Here is a 14,169-nt window from a genome sequence, read left to right as displayed (position 1 = left end):
AGCCAGGGGGATGTTTCCAGAATGAGATTTTCACTCTGCAGCGGAGTGTGCGCTGATATGAAACTTCCTGGCAGATTAAAACTGGCGAAAGGCAAAGGTCCTGAGTTCGAGTCTCGGTCGGGCACACAGTTTTAATCTGCCAGGAAGTTTCATATCAGCGCACACTCCGCTGCAGAGTGAAAATCTCATTCTGGAAACATCCCCCAGGCTGTGGCTAAGCCATGTCTCCACAATATCCTTTCTTTCAGGAGTGCTAGTTCTGCAAGGTTCGCAGGAGAGCTTCTGTAAAGTTTGGAAGGTAGGAGACGAGGTACTGGCAGAAGTAAAGCTGTGAGTACTGGGCGTGAGTCGTGCTTCGGTAGCTCAGTTGGTAGAGCACTTGCCCGCGAAAGGCAAAGGTCCCGAGTTCGAGTCTCGGTCGGGCACACAGTTTTAATCTGCCAGGAAGTTTCATAGAAGATGGAGAAATTGTGCTGTATGGCAGAGTTATGTAATGGAGCTTAATGATACTGACAAAAGGAAGAAATGCAAATAGACAGTTTATACGAAGTGATCAAATATAATATGTATATAAAATAAAATTTCCCACGTGGCATAATATGTGGGAAAATGTGCACACCCAGTTAATGATGTGAAAGAAACTTCTGTTTAGTGGAAGCTTCAGAAATACAACGATTCAAGGAATGTGAGGATTAATGTTGCCCCAGGGTTTACATTCTATTTCCTCTTTCTTTTCAGTCAGTAGTATTTACGTCAGAATCATGTTGCTATTTATCACTTTGTACATCACTCGTAGGTGAATCTGAATTATCTTGTGTTTCTTCAGAATTTGGTTTCGACTTTCTCTTCTTAGTGTGTGATTCAGATGAAGCTGTCGGGTTTGTACATGAATCATTTTCACTTTGGGAAGAACTAGTTCCAGCAGCATTTTCCACATTTTCTTCAACCACAGCATGCGCTTCCATCTGATGTACTGGTACAGGTTTAGTGCAGACAAAAAATATACTCTTGTATTTATACTGCAATAATGATTCTGTGTTGTGCGCATAAGTACTCTCCACATTATATCTTACAGTCTGCAAAGAAAACAGAACAGAATATAATACCACAGACAGTCAAACTAAGAGATAATGTTATGACCTTACACTAGATACAGGCTGCAGTTGCAAGCATAAGTCAGGGGAATATAGTCAACTTTCTTACACAGTGCTAAGTCCTTAGAAGGCATCAATGATTAAAAGACAGCTTTTAATGCTCTGGCATGAAATGTATTACTTATTTTAATATTTAAGCTAGTATTATGATGATTGGTTAAGTGAACAAAATAACCCGCAGCTGAAAATGGTGACAGTGCAATTCGTAATATATTGATTTTCTATGAAAAAAGAAAGAAGTATCAAAATGGGAGAATGTACTAATAGAATGGATGGATTTAATTCTAACTCCCACTGCAAAGGCAACATCTGTATAGCAATGCTGCTCTTCTACTTGTTTCCACTCATTTAAGATGTTCTTCTCATCTTGTCTGAATCACAGATTGCTCTGTATCAGTTGAATTTACAAAATCCTTACAACATGCAATAGTGTGCATTTACCAGCAAATGAGTACAATGGCTCATCACAACACTACACTACACTACACTACACTACACAACACTACCCCATGTAAATGGTCAGCATGTAGGCAGAGAAGCACTCAAAAGTTGTTTCTGATAAACTGACTTTTTAAAAAAAACTGAGATGTTCCACACCATAAAAACTTAACATGCATTTTATCTATAGAACATACAACAAATTAAATTAAACATATATGGGATGACAAAAATCACATTAATATACTAATTTTGTTAATTTCTCAACATCTATACTAATTCTCCATAATTCACCATAAAGTGTGTATCTAACTTCTCTTCTATTTGCAAATGGTATTTGGGATGAATGATTGTCAGTAAGCCTCTGTGCACACCCAATTTCTACAATGTGGATGTGTGATATGTGTTGAAGGAAATAATATGTTGCCTGACTATTCTTGGAATGTGTGCACTCATAATGTTAACAGTAGGCGTCTTGCGATTGCATATATACCTTGCAGTGTCTGCAAATTGAAATAAATGAGCATATCGCTGACACTCTTCCACTATCTTAGTGTATTCATGATGAAACATGCAGCTTTTCTTTAAATCATGTTATTTCCTCTATTAACCCCACCTGATGAAGGTCTCACACTGACAAGCAATAAGCGAGACTTTGTGGAATGAGGGTTCCGTATGATACCTTCTTCCTTAAAGAATTTTATTTAATTAAAATTGTTCCACTGGACCTTAGTCTGGCAACTGCTTATTCTGCAGCTAGATTTTTGTTGTTGTTCAGTTTTAAATAATTCCAGGTACATACAACTAGTTATTATACACCTGAATGTCAATTGTTTATTGAAACAATAATTGGTTTTATCATCAATTTATGAGCAATATAATATGTAGGTTTTTGTTGTGGGTCAACAGACAGTCCTTGGATCACTTGCTGTCCTTCTGCTGATCTTCCTGTAGTTAACTGCAATTTTCTGGGTTACAACAGCCACAAATATATATTAACGTGTTTCAGTAACAGTCTCATGGAGCTGCCGACATTATTCACCATATGAGTTATACACAGACTGTGAACAGCTATGGTTCTATAACATCCTCTTGATGTTTTCCAGAAGCTCATTTCACATCAAACAATATCTCCCCACTGAGAATTATATACTTAGTTATATTTGCTACAAAGTCTTCAGTATAGTAAAAACGCCAGTCCAACATTCAGCAATTCACTAGATTACTGTGAGTTTATCTTGTGCAAGTCTTCCCACATAATCATAAATACTGCACCCTATATTCATTTCCACCCGCTTACATTGTATTCAAGCCTTGGTCTTGCTCTAAAATTTTAACCCCTCCGCACTTCCCTTTCCTCCATCGCCACATTACCTATTTCTTGGTGTCCTTGAACCTATTTTTTTTATTTATTCAAATTTTTGAAAAGGATAGTTGCTACCACCATATATCAGAGATGCTGCATCACAGATAGGCACACACTTTCTGACAGTCTTTTTGTTGTGCATATGTGCATGTAAGCATCTCCGCTGTATGGTGAGTAGCAACTATCCTTTTCATAATATTGTTACATTCCATTCCAGATTTCCATTGTTTTATTTATTCAAACTGTGTCATACCACACTCTATGGTCCATAATTTGATACATTACCTCATCATTATTTACTTAATCTCCTCATGTTATCTTCAGCATTTACCTGGAGCTACTGTACTGTTTTATCATCCATGTTTAACAATCATAAAAGGGTACAATCCAAACAAATACTTTCAGGAAGGACTCCCTAACACTTAAATTGATATACAATGTTTGCATACTTTTCTTTTCTTGGAAATATTTTCTTGCTATTGTCAGTCTACATATTATATCTTCTTTACTTCTGACATCGACAACCATTCTTTTGCCCAAATAGCAAAACTCATCTACTACTTTCTGGGTCGATTTTATACATGTCAGTGACTGGAAACCAATTTTGACTTTAGCTCAGAATGTGAACTCTGTTCAGGAACCTGCTGTAATGTGTAACACTAAACTTAGATCCACTGAATGAGGTTGAACGTTGATCTAAATTAGCACGAAATACACTTGCCAATACCACTAAAAATCAGCTGTCAACACAATTATTGTGCTTCAATGGCAGATGTTAATCATACATCATTGATACATAATGTTATTATCGAATGTATCATGTTGTAAAGATGTTGGAAATTAAAGAGAAGGAGGTGTGACCTCCAAACTTCTCCCAAACTGAAAAAGATTTATTGCTTGTGATCATACCAAGTCAGTTAAAGACACAAAAAAACTGATAAGTTGCTATGGCTAGCAAAGAAAAGGTTTGGAAAGAGTTGCTGTTGACTTTAGTTCACAGAACATAAGAGCAAATCTCAAATCATGATGAAAAGTTTGAAAATGTGTTATCACGTTAGTAAGAAAATGACCAAGACACATTCACACGTGATAAGACATAATTTTAACCATACATTACAGTTATTACATTTCATCTTTACGTAACTACATATGCCATGTAAACTGGAGGAAAGATAGTATCGAAACTTTTCAAGGATGAAATGCATAAAACTGGAGGAGGTAATTTTAGCAGGCCTACTGTTATGAAAAGCAGAAAGAATGTAAGTGCAGTCCTGAAGCCACAATTAATTTATATTTCCAACCCATATAATGGCAGTGCATATTTTTATCCCTAAGTTACATGCCACGGTTTTTATATATTTGAATACAATCAGATAATTTTTTTAAAGAATTTATTGCATAAAACGTAGTTGACAATATTATTCATTATATTCTAACTGACTTCGTGTTCTGACGCAGATTTAAAGAAGCCTGAAGGTTGAAATCCATTAATATCAGTAAATGATGAAACAACTGTAACTTCAAATAAAAATATTGTTTTCATCATTGATGACAATGAGAATTAAGGAGGAGAGACTGTTTATGTTGAGCTACTAAGAACAGTAGTGTATGTTAACTGTGAAAGCTATACATCACATATTTTGAACTACAAATAATCTCTAATTACAGGCAAACACTCAATCCATGAGTCTGCTATCGAAACTAAAATGCCAGAATAGCATTAAAAATGTTCTTGATGTCAAATAACAATTTTACAAAAGAAGCACAAACATAAAATAAAAGCACAGTGCATTAACACTGAAAGGAGATAGGGAAATTAAATAACTGGAACTAAAAGAAATGAAAAAATCAGGCTTTTAAGGTGACACTTTGTAAATGTATTCCAATTTTGTAATTTTTATGTAAATACATTGTCTGTCCTCATTGTATTGTGACTCCGGCTGACTTCACTTTCTGTTGGTTCTGTAATTTCTTCATAAACTTTTCTCCAAACGAGAACAGTGCTATCCATTTCAGTTCCCTCATCTGCTGCACTGATAGGTATATTGTAATCTGCACGTCCAATGTTGCAGCTATAATAACTTCTGTGAGATTAGTTTTACTCTGATTCCTAAACTTAAAACTGAGCATTCTGCATCAATGAAAGAAGCGGAAGTAGGGAGTGGGGCTGAGACTGGAGGGGGGGCATTGTGGAGAGGGACCACTGAGACATAACCTGGGATCGACCTGACATCCTCTGGACTCTGTCAGGACACAACTACTGAGCCAGCTACTGATAATTCCAAACTGACTTGCATACTCAGCATTGTCGTAATTATCTTTATAACTAATCATCCAGCAGCTGATAAATCACAGAAATCTGGCATTGGCCAGTAGGTGGCATGACCAATTTGACTTTGGACACAAGCTGTAGGCAACCATGGTAATGTGTCACACTGGGCTTTCAGCTGTTTGGTGAGCATAACGAACACATACATATTAAAGATCACTCACTGGTCGCGGATTTCTGCAGGTTTCTATGTGGATGAAAGTTTCAATAGTTTGCAGATATTAAAATCATTGTTATTTAAGCAGGTTTCTATGTGGATGAAAGTTTCAATAGTTTGCAGGTATTAAAATCATTGTTATTTAATGCTAAAGAAACTATCAATGGAGTGAGCATTAAAAATATACATTTGATTGTCTGCTTTGGTGGAGAAGTCATAAATCCAAATGTTGGTTTGATCAACATAGTAATTTACTAAGTGTTGCCCTTTCGGAGGTGGTGTATCCTTGCCTTCCTCAGACCTTTTAACAGCCTTATCCACACAGATATAAGTGAACCTATAGTTTGACGTGTACTCAGAACCACAGTGCAACATATCATTTTGCACATTAACAAACAATGACAAAGGAGAAAAAAGTAATAAGTGAAAAAAGGTCCTACAATTTGTCTGGGACTAAACCATAGACCTTTCAATCCAGCACATAACTACCTATCCTCAGACACCCAAATTCATTTCATCATTGGCAAATAAAGATCACTTTGTTTATTTATTTATTTACTCTGTTAATCTAGGACTGCACAGTTTACAGAAGATATTCCTTGATATTTTTACACACAGCACTTTTAGCAAAAGCAATATTACACAATATTTCATTACTCTACACACTTTACAATTATCATTGGTGCTACAGTTTTGTTCACTAGATACTCCCTTACTGTAGCTATGGAAGGAGTGCTACACTAAGTAAGTAATCCTTCATAGTTGATTTGAAATTGTTCTTGTCCATTACTATTTTTGTGGATCTGGGTAATGCATGATACAGTTTGATGTCAGGATGGAGTATGCTTTCCTGTAAAAATACTACAATTATCTGTTTTGGGTTTACATCATTTATTTATTTATCATGTGTGGTAGCTGTGTACAGGTTCATTATGGGCAATGCATTGAATGTTACTGTTTAATTTTTCTTTTATAACAACAACATTTTTTAGCATACATGGTTTATCCCTTCCATTAGTCTAACAATTTTTTTTCTGTGAGCGAAATGATTTCAAAATTGCTCTACAGTATCCCCAAAATATTACACCAAATTTCAATAACAAGTGAACATAACCAAAATATGCAGTTCTGAGATTATCGTATGGCATACAGCTCCCTATTATTTGTACTATGAAATTTGGTTTGCTCAGTTTACTGTTTATTTAGTCTACAACCATATCCACATTTCATGTTCTGCTGTATCCACAAACCTAGAAATTTTGTACTTTTTTTCAATTATTTGTCCATTTCTTTCAATATGAGGATAAGTTGATGTCCTATTCTGGCTGGTGAATATACGCATTGCGACAGTTTGTTCCAGATTTACAATTAAACTGTTTGCATCTAAGTAGTCTATTGCATTCTTAGTGATGGCATTAATGCTATTTTCAAAGGTTTATTTGGTACTTCCTGCATTTAAGATGCTTGAGTCATCTGCAAATTTATACATTTTTCTGTTACTATTATCTATAGTTAAATAATTTACATTTAGTAAAAATAGGATTGGTGATAGTATGGAACCTTGGGATACTCCGTGTTTGAGCAGTAATAGATCTAACTGATGTATACTGACTGTGCCATTTACTTAATGTCTTAGCTCTACGAGCTGCTTTCTTTCATACAGGTATGATTTAATCCAGTTATGTGCTTCTCCCCTAATATCACAGTTCTCAATATTAATAATTAATTTATTATGATTGATAATGTCAAAGACTTTTAATAAGTCTAGAAATATGTAAAAGGTACATTCCTGCCAAATGATAGCTGCAGTGTTTCATATAGAACAGAATAGATTGCTGTTTCTGTTGAGTGGCTTTTTTCTAAGGCCATGTGGTGATTCTATTAATGTTTATTTAACAAATCAGTCTTTTTACAAAAAAAAAAATTAAAAAAAGAATTCTACATGTTTCGAAAACACTGACAGTAAAGAAACAGGTCTGTAGTCTGCCATCTCTCCTAGGCTTCTTTTTTGTGAAGTGGTTTCACTTTAGTGATTTTTAAGACTGTTGGAAAGTTGCTACTTGAGATGGATAGATTTACAAGATATATCAGTGATTCACATATAACAGCAAAATCTGGTATATTACCTACTCCTGATGAGTGCTTTGATTTTAATAGCTTGTTGTCTTTTCATCTTTTATTTGTGTGAAACAACTGCAATTTAACCTTACTTGAGCCATGAAATTTTGATAATCAAAGTAGATCCCAATTCATGGCAAAATAATCTCATGTAATACAATGCAGATTTCCAAGTCCAACATGGTATGAACTCATTTTTTGTACTAACCTAAGATCAACCATTTTATAAATCAGACCCTCAATGTTCATTTCCTAATCTGATACCCTCAGTATCAATTGATTTAATTCAACTATACTCCATTACCTTTGTTCTACCTTCATTATGCTCATCTTATAACCACTTTAAGACACACCCATTCCTTTAAACTGACCTTCCAAGTGCTTGGCCATCTCTGACAGATCTACTATGTCTGTATCAAACTTTTAATGCATGTTCACAAATTCTCCATAGTTTTCTAGCAGCTTGATCAATGTACTGACTGAATAACATAGGGGATAGGCTATAACCTTGTCCCACTCCCTTTCAGTTGCTGCAACATTTTCATGTCCTTGGACTCTTAGAACTGCAGTTTCATTTCTGTACAAATTACATGTAATCTTCTGCCACATGTACTTGAGAATTTTTGTGTTCTAAGAAGTATATTCCAGTCAACACTCTTTTTCTAAATGTACAAATGCTATAAAAGATAAGCCATAGGGTCAGCATCTTTTCCAAGTGCCTTGTTTCGATTTAGGTCTGTCAGAGCTTTGTCAAATTATTCTTGCAGAATAACATCACCCACCTCATCTTCATCCGCTTCCTCTTTTCTTTCCATAATATTGTCATGAAGATTCTCTCTGTTATATTGTTGTTCTGTATATTCCACCTTTTAGCCTTATCTTCTCTGATACTTCACTTTTCTTGAAACTGTTTTTGTTTTAATTTTGCTATATGTGGTATCTATATTTACAATATCATGAAAAGGACAGATTGCTACTAACCATAGAGAGGATATGTTGAGTCACAGACGAGCACAACGAAAAGACTGCCATACATTTAAGCTTTCAGCCAAAAGGCTTTCTTCCAAAGTAGAAAACACACACACACACACACACATTCACACACATGACCATTGTCTCTGGCCCCAGTAGGCAGAGGCAGTGGCCATGTGTGAGTTGTGGTCTATCATTATGTTCACTGATTAATGACATGAATGACTTGTGGCTTTTTCAATCACTTCGAACACTTCAAGGTTGGCAGCCCTGCAGCCACGCGACTAGCATAAGTTTTGGTGTTCTTGTAAAGATAAGTCATTTTAGATTATAAAAAAATATAGTTTAGTACTGATTACATGGTAAATAGGTGTATTAGTGTGCCTTTTCAGTGTACCATTAACGGTTTCATTTTTCTTTATGTAATATAGCAGAAAACGCAAAAAAATCGTACAGTCCTATTTTCTGTTTACGTTTTGCTGCAGCAAATCTCTACAATTTCATCAAGTTGTTTTTAGTGCTCTCCAGCAATTTAACTGTAGCATTCCTCTTCATTATTTAACTCACATTTCCGGAAAGTAGCGTAAAGTTTAAGTTGTTGTTTCAGAAATTTTCCACTGTTGTTTTTGTTTACACACAGTTGTGTATAGGCCAAATTTGTGGAATAATATTTTCATGTTTATCTGTAATTTAACTGACTTATTCTTAATAAACTATTACATTTATCATGAGTGAAAAGTGCTTGACTTGCCGTAGAATTCTTAGGTCGGGGCTTTGGTGTGACAGGTACTGTTGTTTTTTCCATGTGGGTGACTGTAGTGGCATGGGAATAGGAGAAGTAAATGAGACTCGTCAGTGGTTTTGTAGGATATGTAGTCGAGATAGGAAGATACTAGAACAGGAGGGGAAAACTGCCACCCTTCAGGCTGAGTTAGACAAGGCCAGGGGAGATCTTGACAGGTTAAGGAGGGAGAAGGGTAAAGAGAGGTGGGAAGTGGCAACAGGCGATAGGAGGAACAGGCCTAGAACTTTGTCTGACAGCTTCGTGGTGAATGTGGAAAATAGATTTGGCCTGTTGCTTCAGTTAGAAGCTGGTGAGCCTCAAGCAGCTGCAGGTGTAGACAGGGCACAAGAAACTATCAGCAGCAAATTGAAAAGTAAGAATGTAGGGAAATCAGTAAAAAGAAAGAAAGTGTTGTTGTTAGGTAATTCCCATGGAAGAGGTTTTGGCCAACTTTTGCAGGATGAACTAAGAACAGAATACCAGGTCACCAATTTTTTTTAACCTAGTGCTGGTCTGGAGCAGGTGACAGAGGATTTAGGATCACTTTGCAAAGATTTCACTAAGGAAGACACCATGGATATAGTGAGTGGGACAGGTAACAATATTGACAGAGATCCTGGGTACAGCATAGAGTGTGACCTGGCGAAGATTGCATCAGCATCGAAGCATACCAGTGTTGAGTTTGTATCTGTTCTTGGGCACCATGACCAACCTCATTTGAACTCTTCTGTCAAGAGAGTTAATTTGGAGCTGGAACGGCTGATTATGTCGGGTGCAGGGTCACACATTGGTGTGGTTCCTGTTGATTCTCTCAGTAGGTGGGATTATACTAGGCATGGCCTTCACCTCAACAGGAAGGAGAAGGGTAAATTGGCTGGGGAAATAGCAGGAAAATTAAAGGGGGGAGGCACTGTCATGAGTGGTAAAATACCAGTGGTTATAGGGTTCAGAAAAGACCCTTTTTCTAGGGTAGGGAGGACAGAAAGACACCAAATTTTAAGAGAGGTTAGGACTGAGACCTATTGGTTAAGAATTTTCAAAAATCAGCAGATATTTCAACTCTACCCAATTTTAACTAATTCAATGTGAAATATCAGCTATCTTTACGGCATGAAAATATTCAAGGACTGAGAAATAAAATTAATGAATTAATTATCTGCATAGATGAATTAGAGTCCTCAAACCCAGCTGACATAATCTGCCCCTCAGAACATCATATGACCACTGGTATAGAACTTGTAAGTGTTACAAGGTTTAGGTTAGCATCTCACTTTTGTAGAGCAGAAATGGAGAAAGGAGGAGTTGCCACATTCATCAGGAATTGTCATAAATTTAAGAACATAGACATTCATAAATTTTGCCTAGAACAGCATATGGAAGCATGTGCAACAGAACTAGAATTTCACAAAAAATCCTTCACAATATTGAGTGTATATCGAGCACCTGCAGGTAACTTTAATCTGTTCATAAACCACCTTGAAGCTGGACTGGCCCATTTAACAACCAAAAACAAAGAAATAGTGGTTGCTGGTGATTTCAATGTAGATTTCCTTAAAGACTCTCCCAATAAGAACTTATTTGAGTAAGTTCTCCACTAGGGTACCCAATTGCTCACAAACAGCCATTGATAATATCTTTATAGAAAAGTACAATGAACAAAATTATATTACAAAACCAATAGTCAATGGCCTCTCAGACCATGAGATGCAGTTCCTTCTGTCAAATGTTAATACCGAACAGGATATAAAATCTGTTAAATCTGAGCTCAAGAGGGTAATCAATAAGCCAAAAATTGATTATTCACTGGACTGATGTTTGCAGTGTTCATGACATGAATGAAAAATATAACACTTTTGCTAATAAAGTGCTTACCTTATTTGAACACTGTTTTCCCCCAAAACTAACCAAGGTTAGAGTAAAGTCTACAAAGAAGCCCTGGATTACTCAAGAAATAAGATTACCTTGTAAAACAAAAAGAAAACAGTATCTGTCAATCTGAAACAGTTCTGATGTTGATGCTACAGCACATTACAAGAAATACTGCAAAATATTAAACACTGTAATACGGATTTCAAAGGAAATATATTACAAGGAAAAGATAGTCATATCAGATAACAAAATAAAGGTAATATGGGATATAGTGAAGGAGGAGACTGGTAGAACCGGACATGAAGAGGGAAAATAGCATTAAGAGTAAATGATACATTAGTGACAGATGCAGAACTTTTTAACAAACATTTTATAACTGTTACTGAAAAGATGGGGTTGTCAGGTTCTGTAGATGCTGCTATGGAATACCCCAGAACAGGCATTTCAGGTAACTTCCATGATATGAAGTTGATCCTCACTACCCCAACAGAAATAATGTCCATCATAAAATCTTTAAAATCAAAAACATCTAATGGGTATGATGAAATATCAACAAAGTTAATTAAAGAATGTGATTCTGAGTTAAGTAACATATTAAGCTATCTGTGTAACCAGTCATTTATCAGTGGAATATTTCCTGAATGGCTGAAATATGCTGAAGTTAAGCCACGGTTTAAGAAAGGAGATACAGAAATAGCATCAAATTTCCGTCCAATTTCACAGTTGCCAGCGTTCTCAAAAATTTTAGATAAAGTAATGTACAATCGGATTTATAACCATCTTATCTCAAATAACATGCTGTCAAAGTCACAGTTTGGATTTCTAAAGGGTTCTGATATTGAGAAGGCTATCTACACTTACAGTGAAAATGTGCTTAATTCATTAGACAGAAAATTGCAGACAACTGGTATATTTTGTGATCTGTCAAAGGCATTTGACTGTGTAAATCACAATATCCTTTTAAGTAAATTAGAATATTATAGTTTAACAGGAAATGCTGCAAAATGGTTCAAATCTTATATCCCTGGCAGGAAACAAAGGGTGTTATTAGGAAAGAGACATGTATCTAGCTATCAGGCAACATCCAACTGGGAACTAATTACATGTGGGGTCTCACAAGGTTCAATTTAGGGGCCCTTACTTTTTCTTGTGTATACCAATGACCTTTCATCAGTAACATTACCAGATGCCAAGTTCATTTTGTTTGCCGATGATACAAACATTGCAATAAATAGCAAATCAAGCGTAGTCTTAGAAAGATTAGGTAATAAAATATTTGTGGACATTAATCACTGGTTCTTAGCCAATTCTTTGTCACTAAATTTTGAAAAAAAAACACTACATGCAGTTCAGAACTTGTAAGGGGTGTCCCACGAGTATATGCTTAACATACGATGACAAGCAGATAGAAGAAGTGGGCAGTGTTAAATTCCTGGGATTATAGCTTGATGATAAATTCAACTGGGAGGAGCACATCACAGAACTGCTGAAGTGTCTTAACAAATCTCTGTTTGCAATGCGAATTGTATCAGACATAGGGGATATAAAAATGAAAAAGCTGGCATACTATGCTTACTTTCATTTCATAATCTCATATGGGATTATTTTCTGGGGTAATTCATGAAGCCAAGCTAAAGTTTTCCGGGCACAAAAACGTGCAGTAGGAGTTATATGTGGTGTGGACTCAAGAACATCCTGCAGAGGCCTGTTTAGGGAACTAGGGATACTAACTACTGCTTCCCAATATATCTATTCCTTAATGAAATTTGTCATTAAGAATATATCACTTTTTCAACCAACAGCTCAATTCATGGAATCAGTACTAGAAATAAGAATAATCTTCACAAGGATTTAAAGTCACTTATTCTTGTAGAAAAAGGTGTGCATTATTCAGGAACACACATTTTCAATAACTTTCCGGGAGCCATAAAAAGCCTAACAACCAATGAAATTCAGTTTAAGAGAAGCCTAAAGGATTTATTGGTGGCCATTGATGAATTTCTCAGTAGAACCAACTGATTTGTATATATTTCTGCACCATTTCAGTGCAGTAATGCGTTCATTGTAAATAAGAGTGTGTGTGTGTGTGTGTGTGTGTGTGTGTGTGTGTGTGTAGTGTGTGTGTGTATGTGTGTGTAACTACAATATAACTTCTACCATTTCAGTGCAGTAATGTGTTCATTGTAAATAAGTATTGTAGTAGTTATACTGCATGTTTATTACCTTATACATAAAAAAAAACTTTTTTTTATTTTAAATTCAGTGCATTAGTGTTTGTAAAATGATTCTTTCATATAGTGTTCATTACAAAAATGATGATCATTCTACTGAGGACCTGTGGAAAGTGCATTAGCTTCTACATCTACATCCATACTCCACAAGCCACCTGACGGTGTGTGGCAGAGGGTACCTTGAGTAACTCTATCGGTTCTCCCTTCTATTCCAGTCTCGTATTGTTCGTGGAAAGAAGGATTGTCGGTATGCCTCTGTATGGGCTCTAATCTCTCTGATTTTATTCTCATGGTCTCTTCGCGAGATATACGTAGGAGGGAGCAATATACTGCTTGACTCCTCGGTGAAGGTATGTTCTCGAAACTTCAACAAAAGCCCGTACCAAGCTACTGAGCATCTCTCCTGCAGAGTCTTCCTCTGGAGTTTATCTATCATCTCCGTAACGCTTTCACGATTACTAAATGATCCTGTAACGAAGCGCGCTGCTCTTCGTTGGATCTTCTCTATCTCTTCTATCAACCCTATCTGGTACAGATCCCACATTAGTGAGCAATATTCAAGCAGTGGGCGAACAAATGTACTGTAACCTACTTCCTTTGTTTTCAGATTGCATTTTCTTAGGATTCTTCCAATGAATCTCAGTCTGGCATCTGCTTTACCGACGATCAACTTTATATGATCATTCCATTTAAATCACTCCTAATGCCTACTCCCAGATAATTTATGGAATTAACTGCTTCCAGTTGCTGA

The 14,169-nt window shown here is 36.1% G+C and overlaps 1 protein-coding gene across 2 annotated transcripts in view; it reads right to left on the bottom strand.

Moving 5' to 3' along the window:
* Positions 1 to 375: 375 nt before the first annotated feature.
* The window catches only part of LOC124556655 (carnosine N-methyltransferase), a 191,714-nt gene continuing 177,920 nt past the window's right edge, over positions 376 to 14,169 (bottom strand). For both annotated transcript variants that reach the window (XM_047130624.1, XM_047130623.1), the window contains exon 9: positions 376 to 1,076. In XM_047130624.1, coding sequence (XP_046986580.1) covers positions 768 to 1,076 — 309 coding nt within the window. In that variant the 3' untranslated portion in view covers positions 376 to 767. The remainder of the gene's footprint in view (positions 1,077 to 14,169) is intronic.

Source organism: Schistocerca americana, chromosome X (genome assembly GCF_021461395.2).
Source record: "Schistocerca americana isolate TAMUIC-IGC-003095 chromosome X, iqSchAmer2.1, whole genome shotgun sequence".
NCBI classification, from domain to species: domain Eukaryota; kingdom Metazoa; phylum Arthropoda; class Insecta; order Orthoptera; family Acrididae; genus Schistocerca; species Schistocerca americana.
This window is presented reverse-complemented; position numbering and strand designations above follow the sequence as displayed.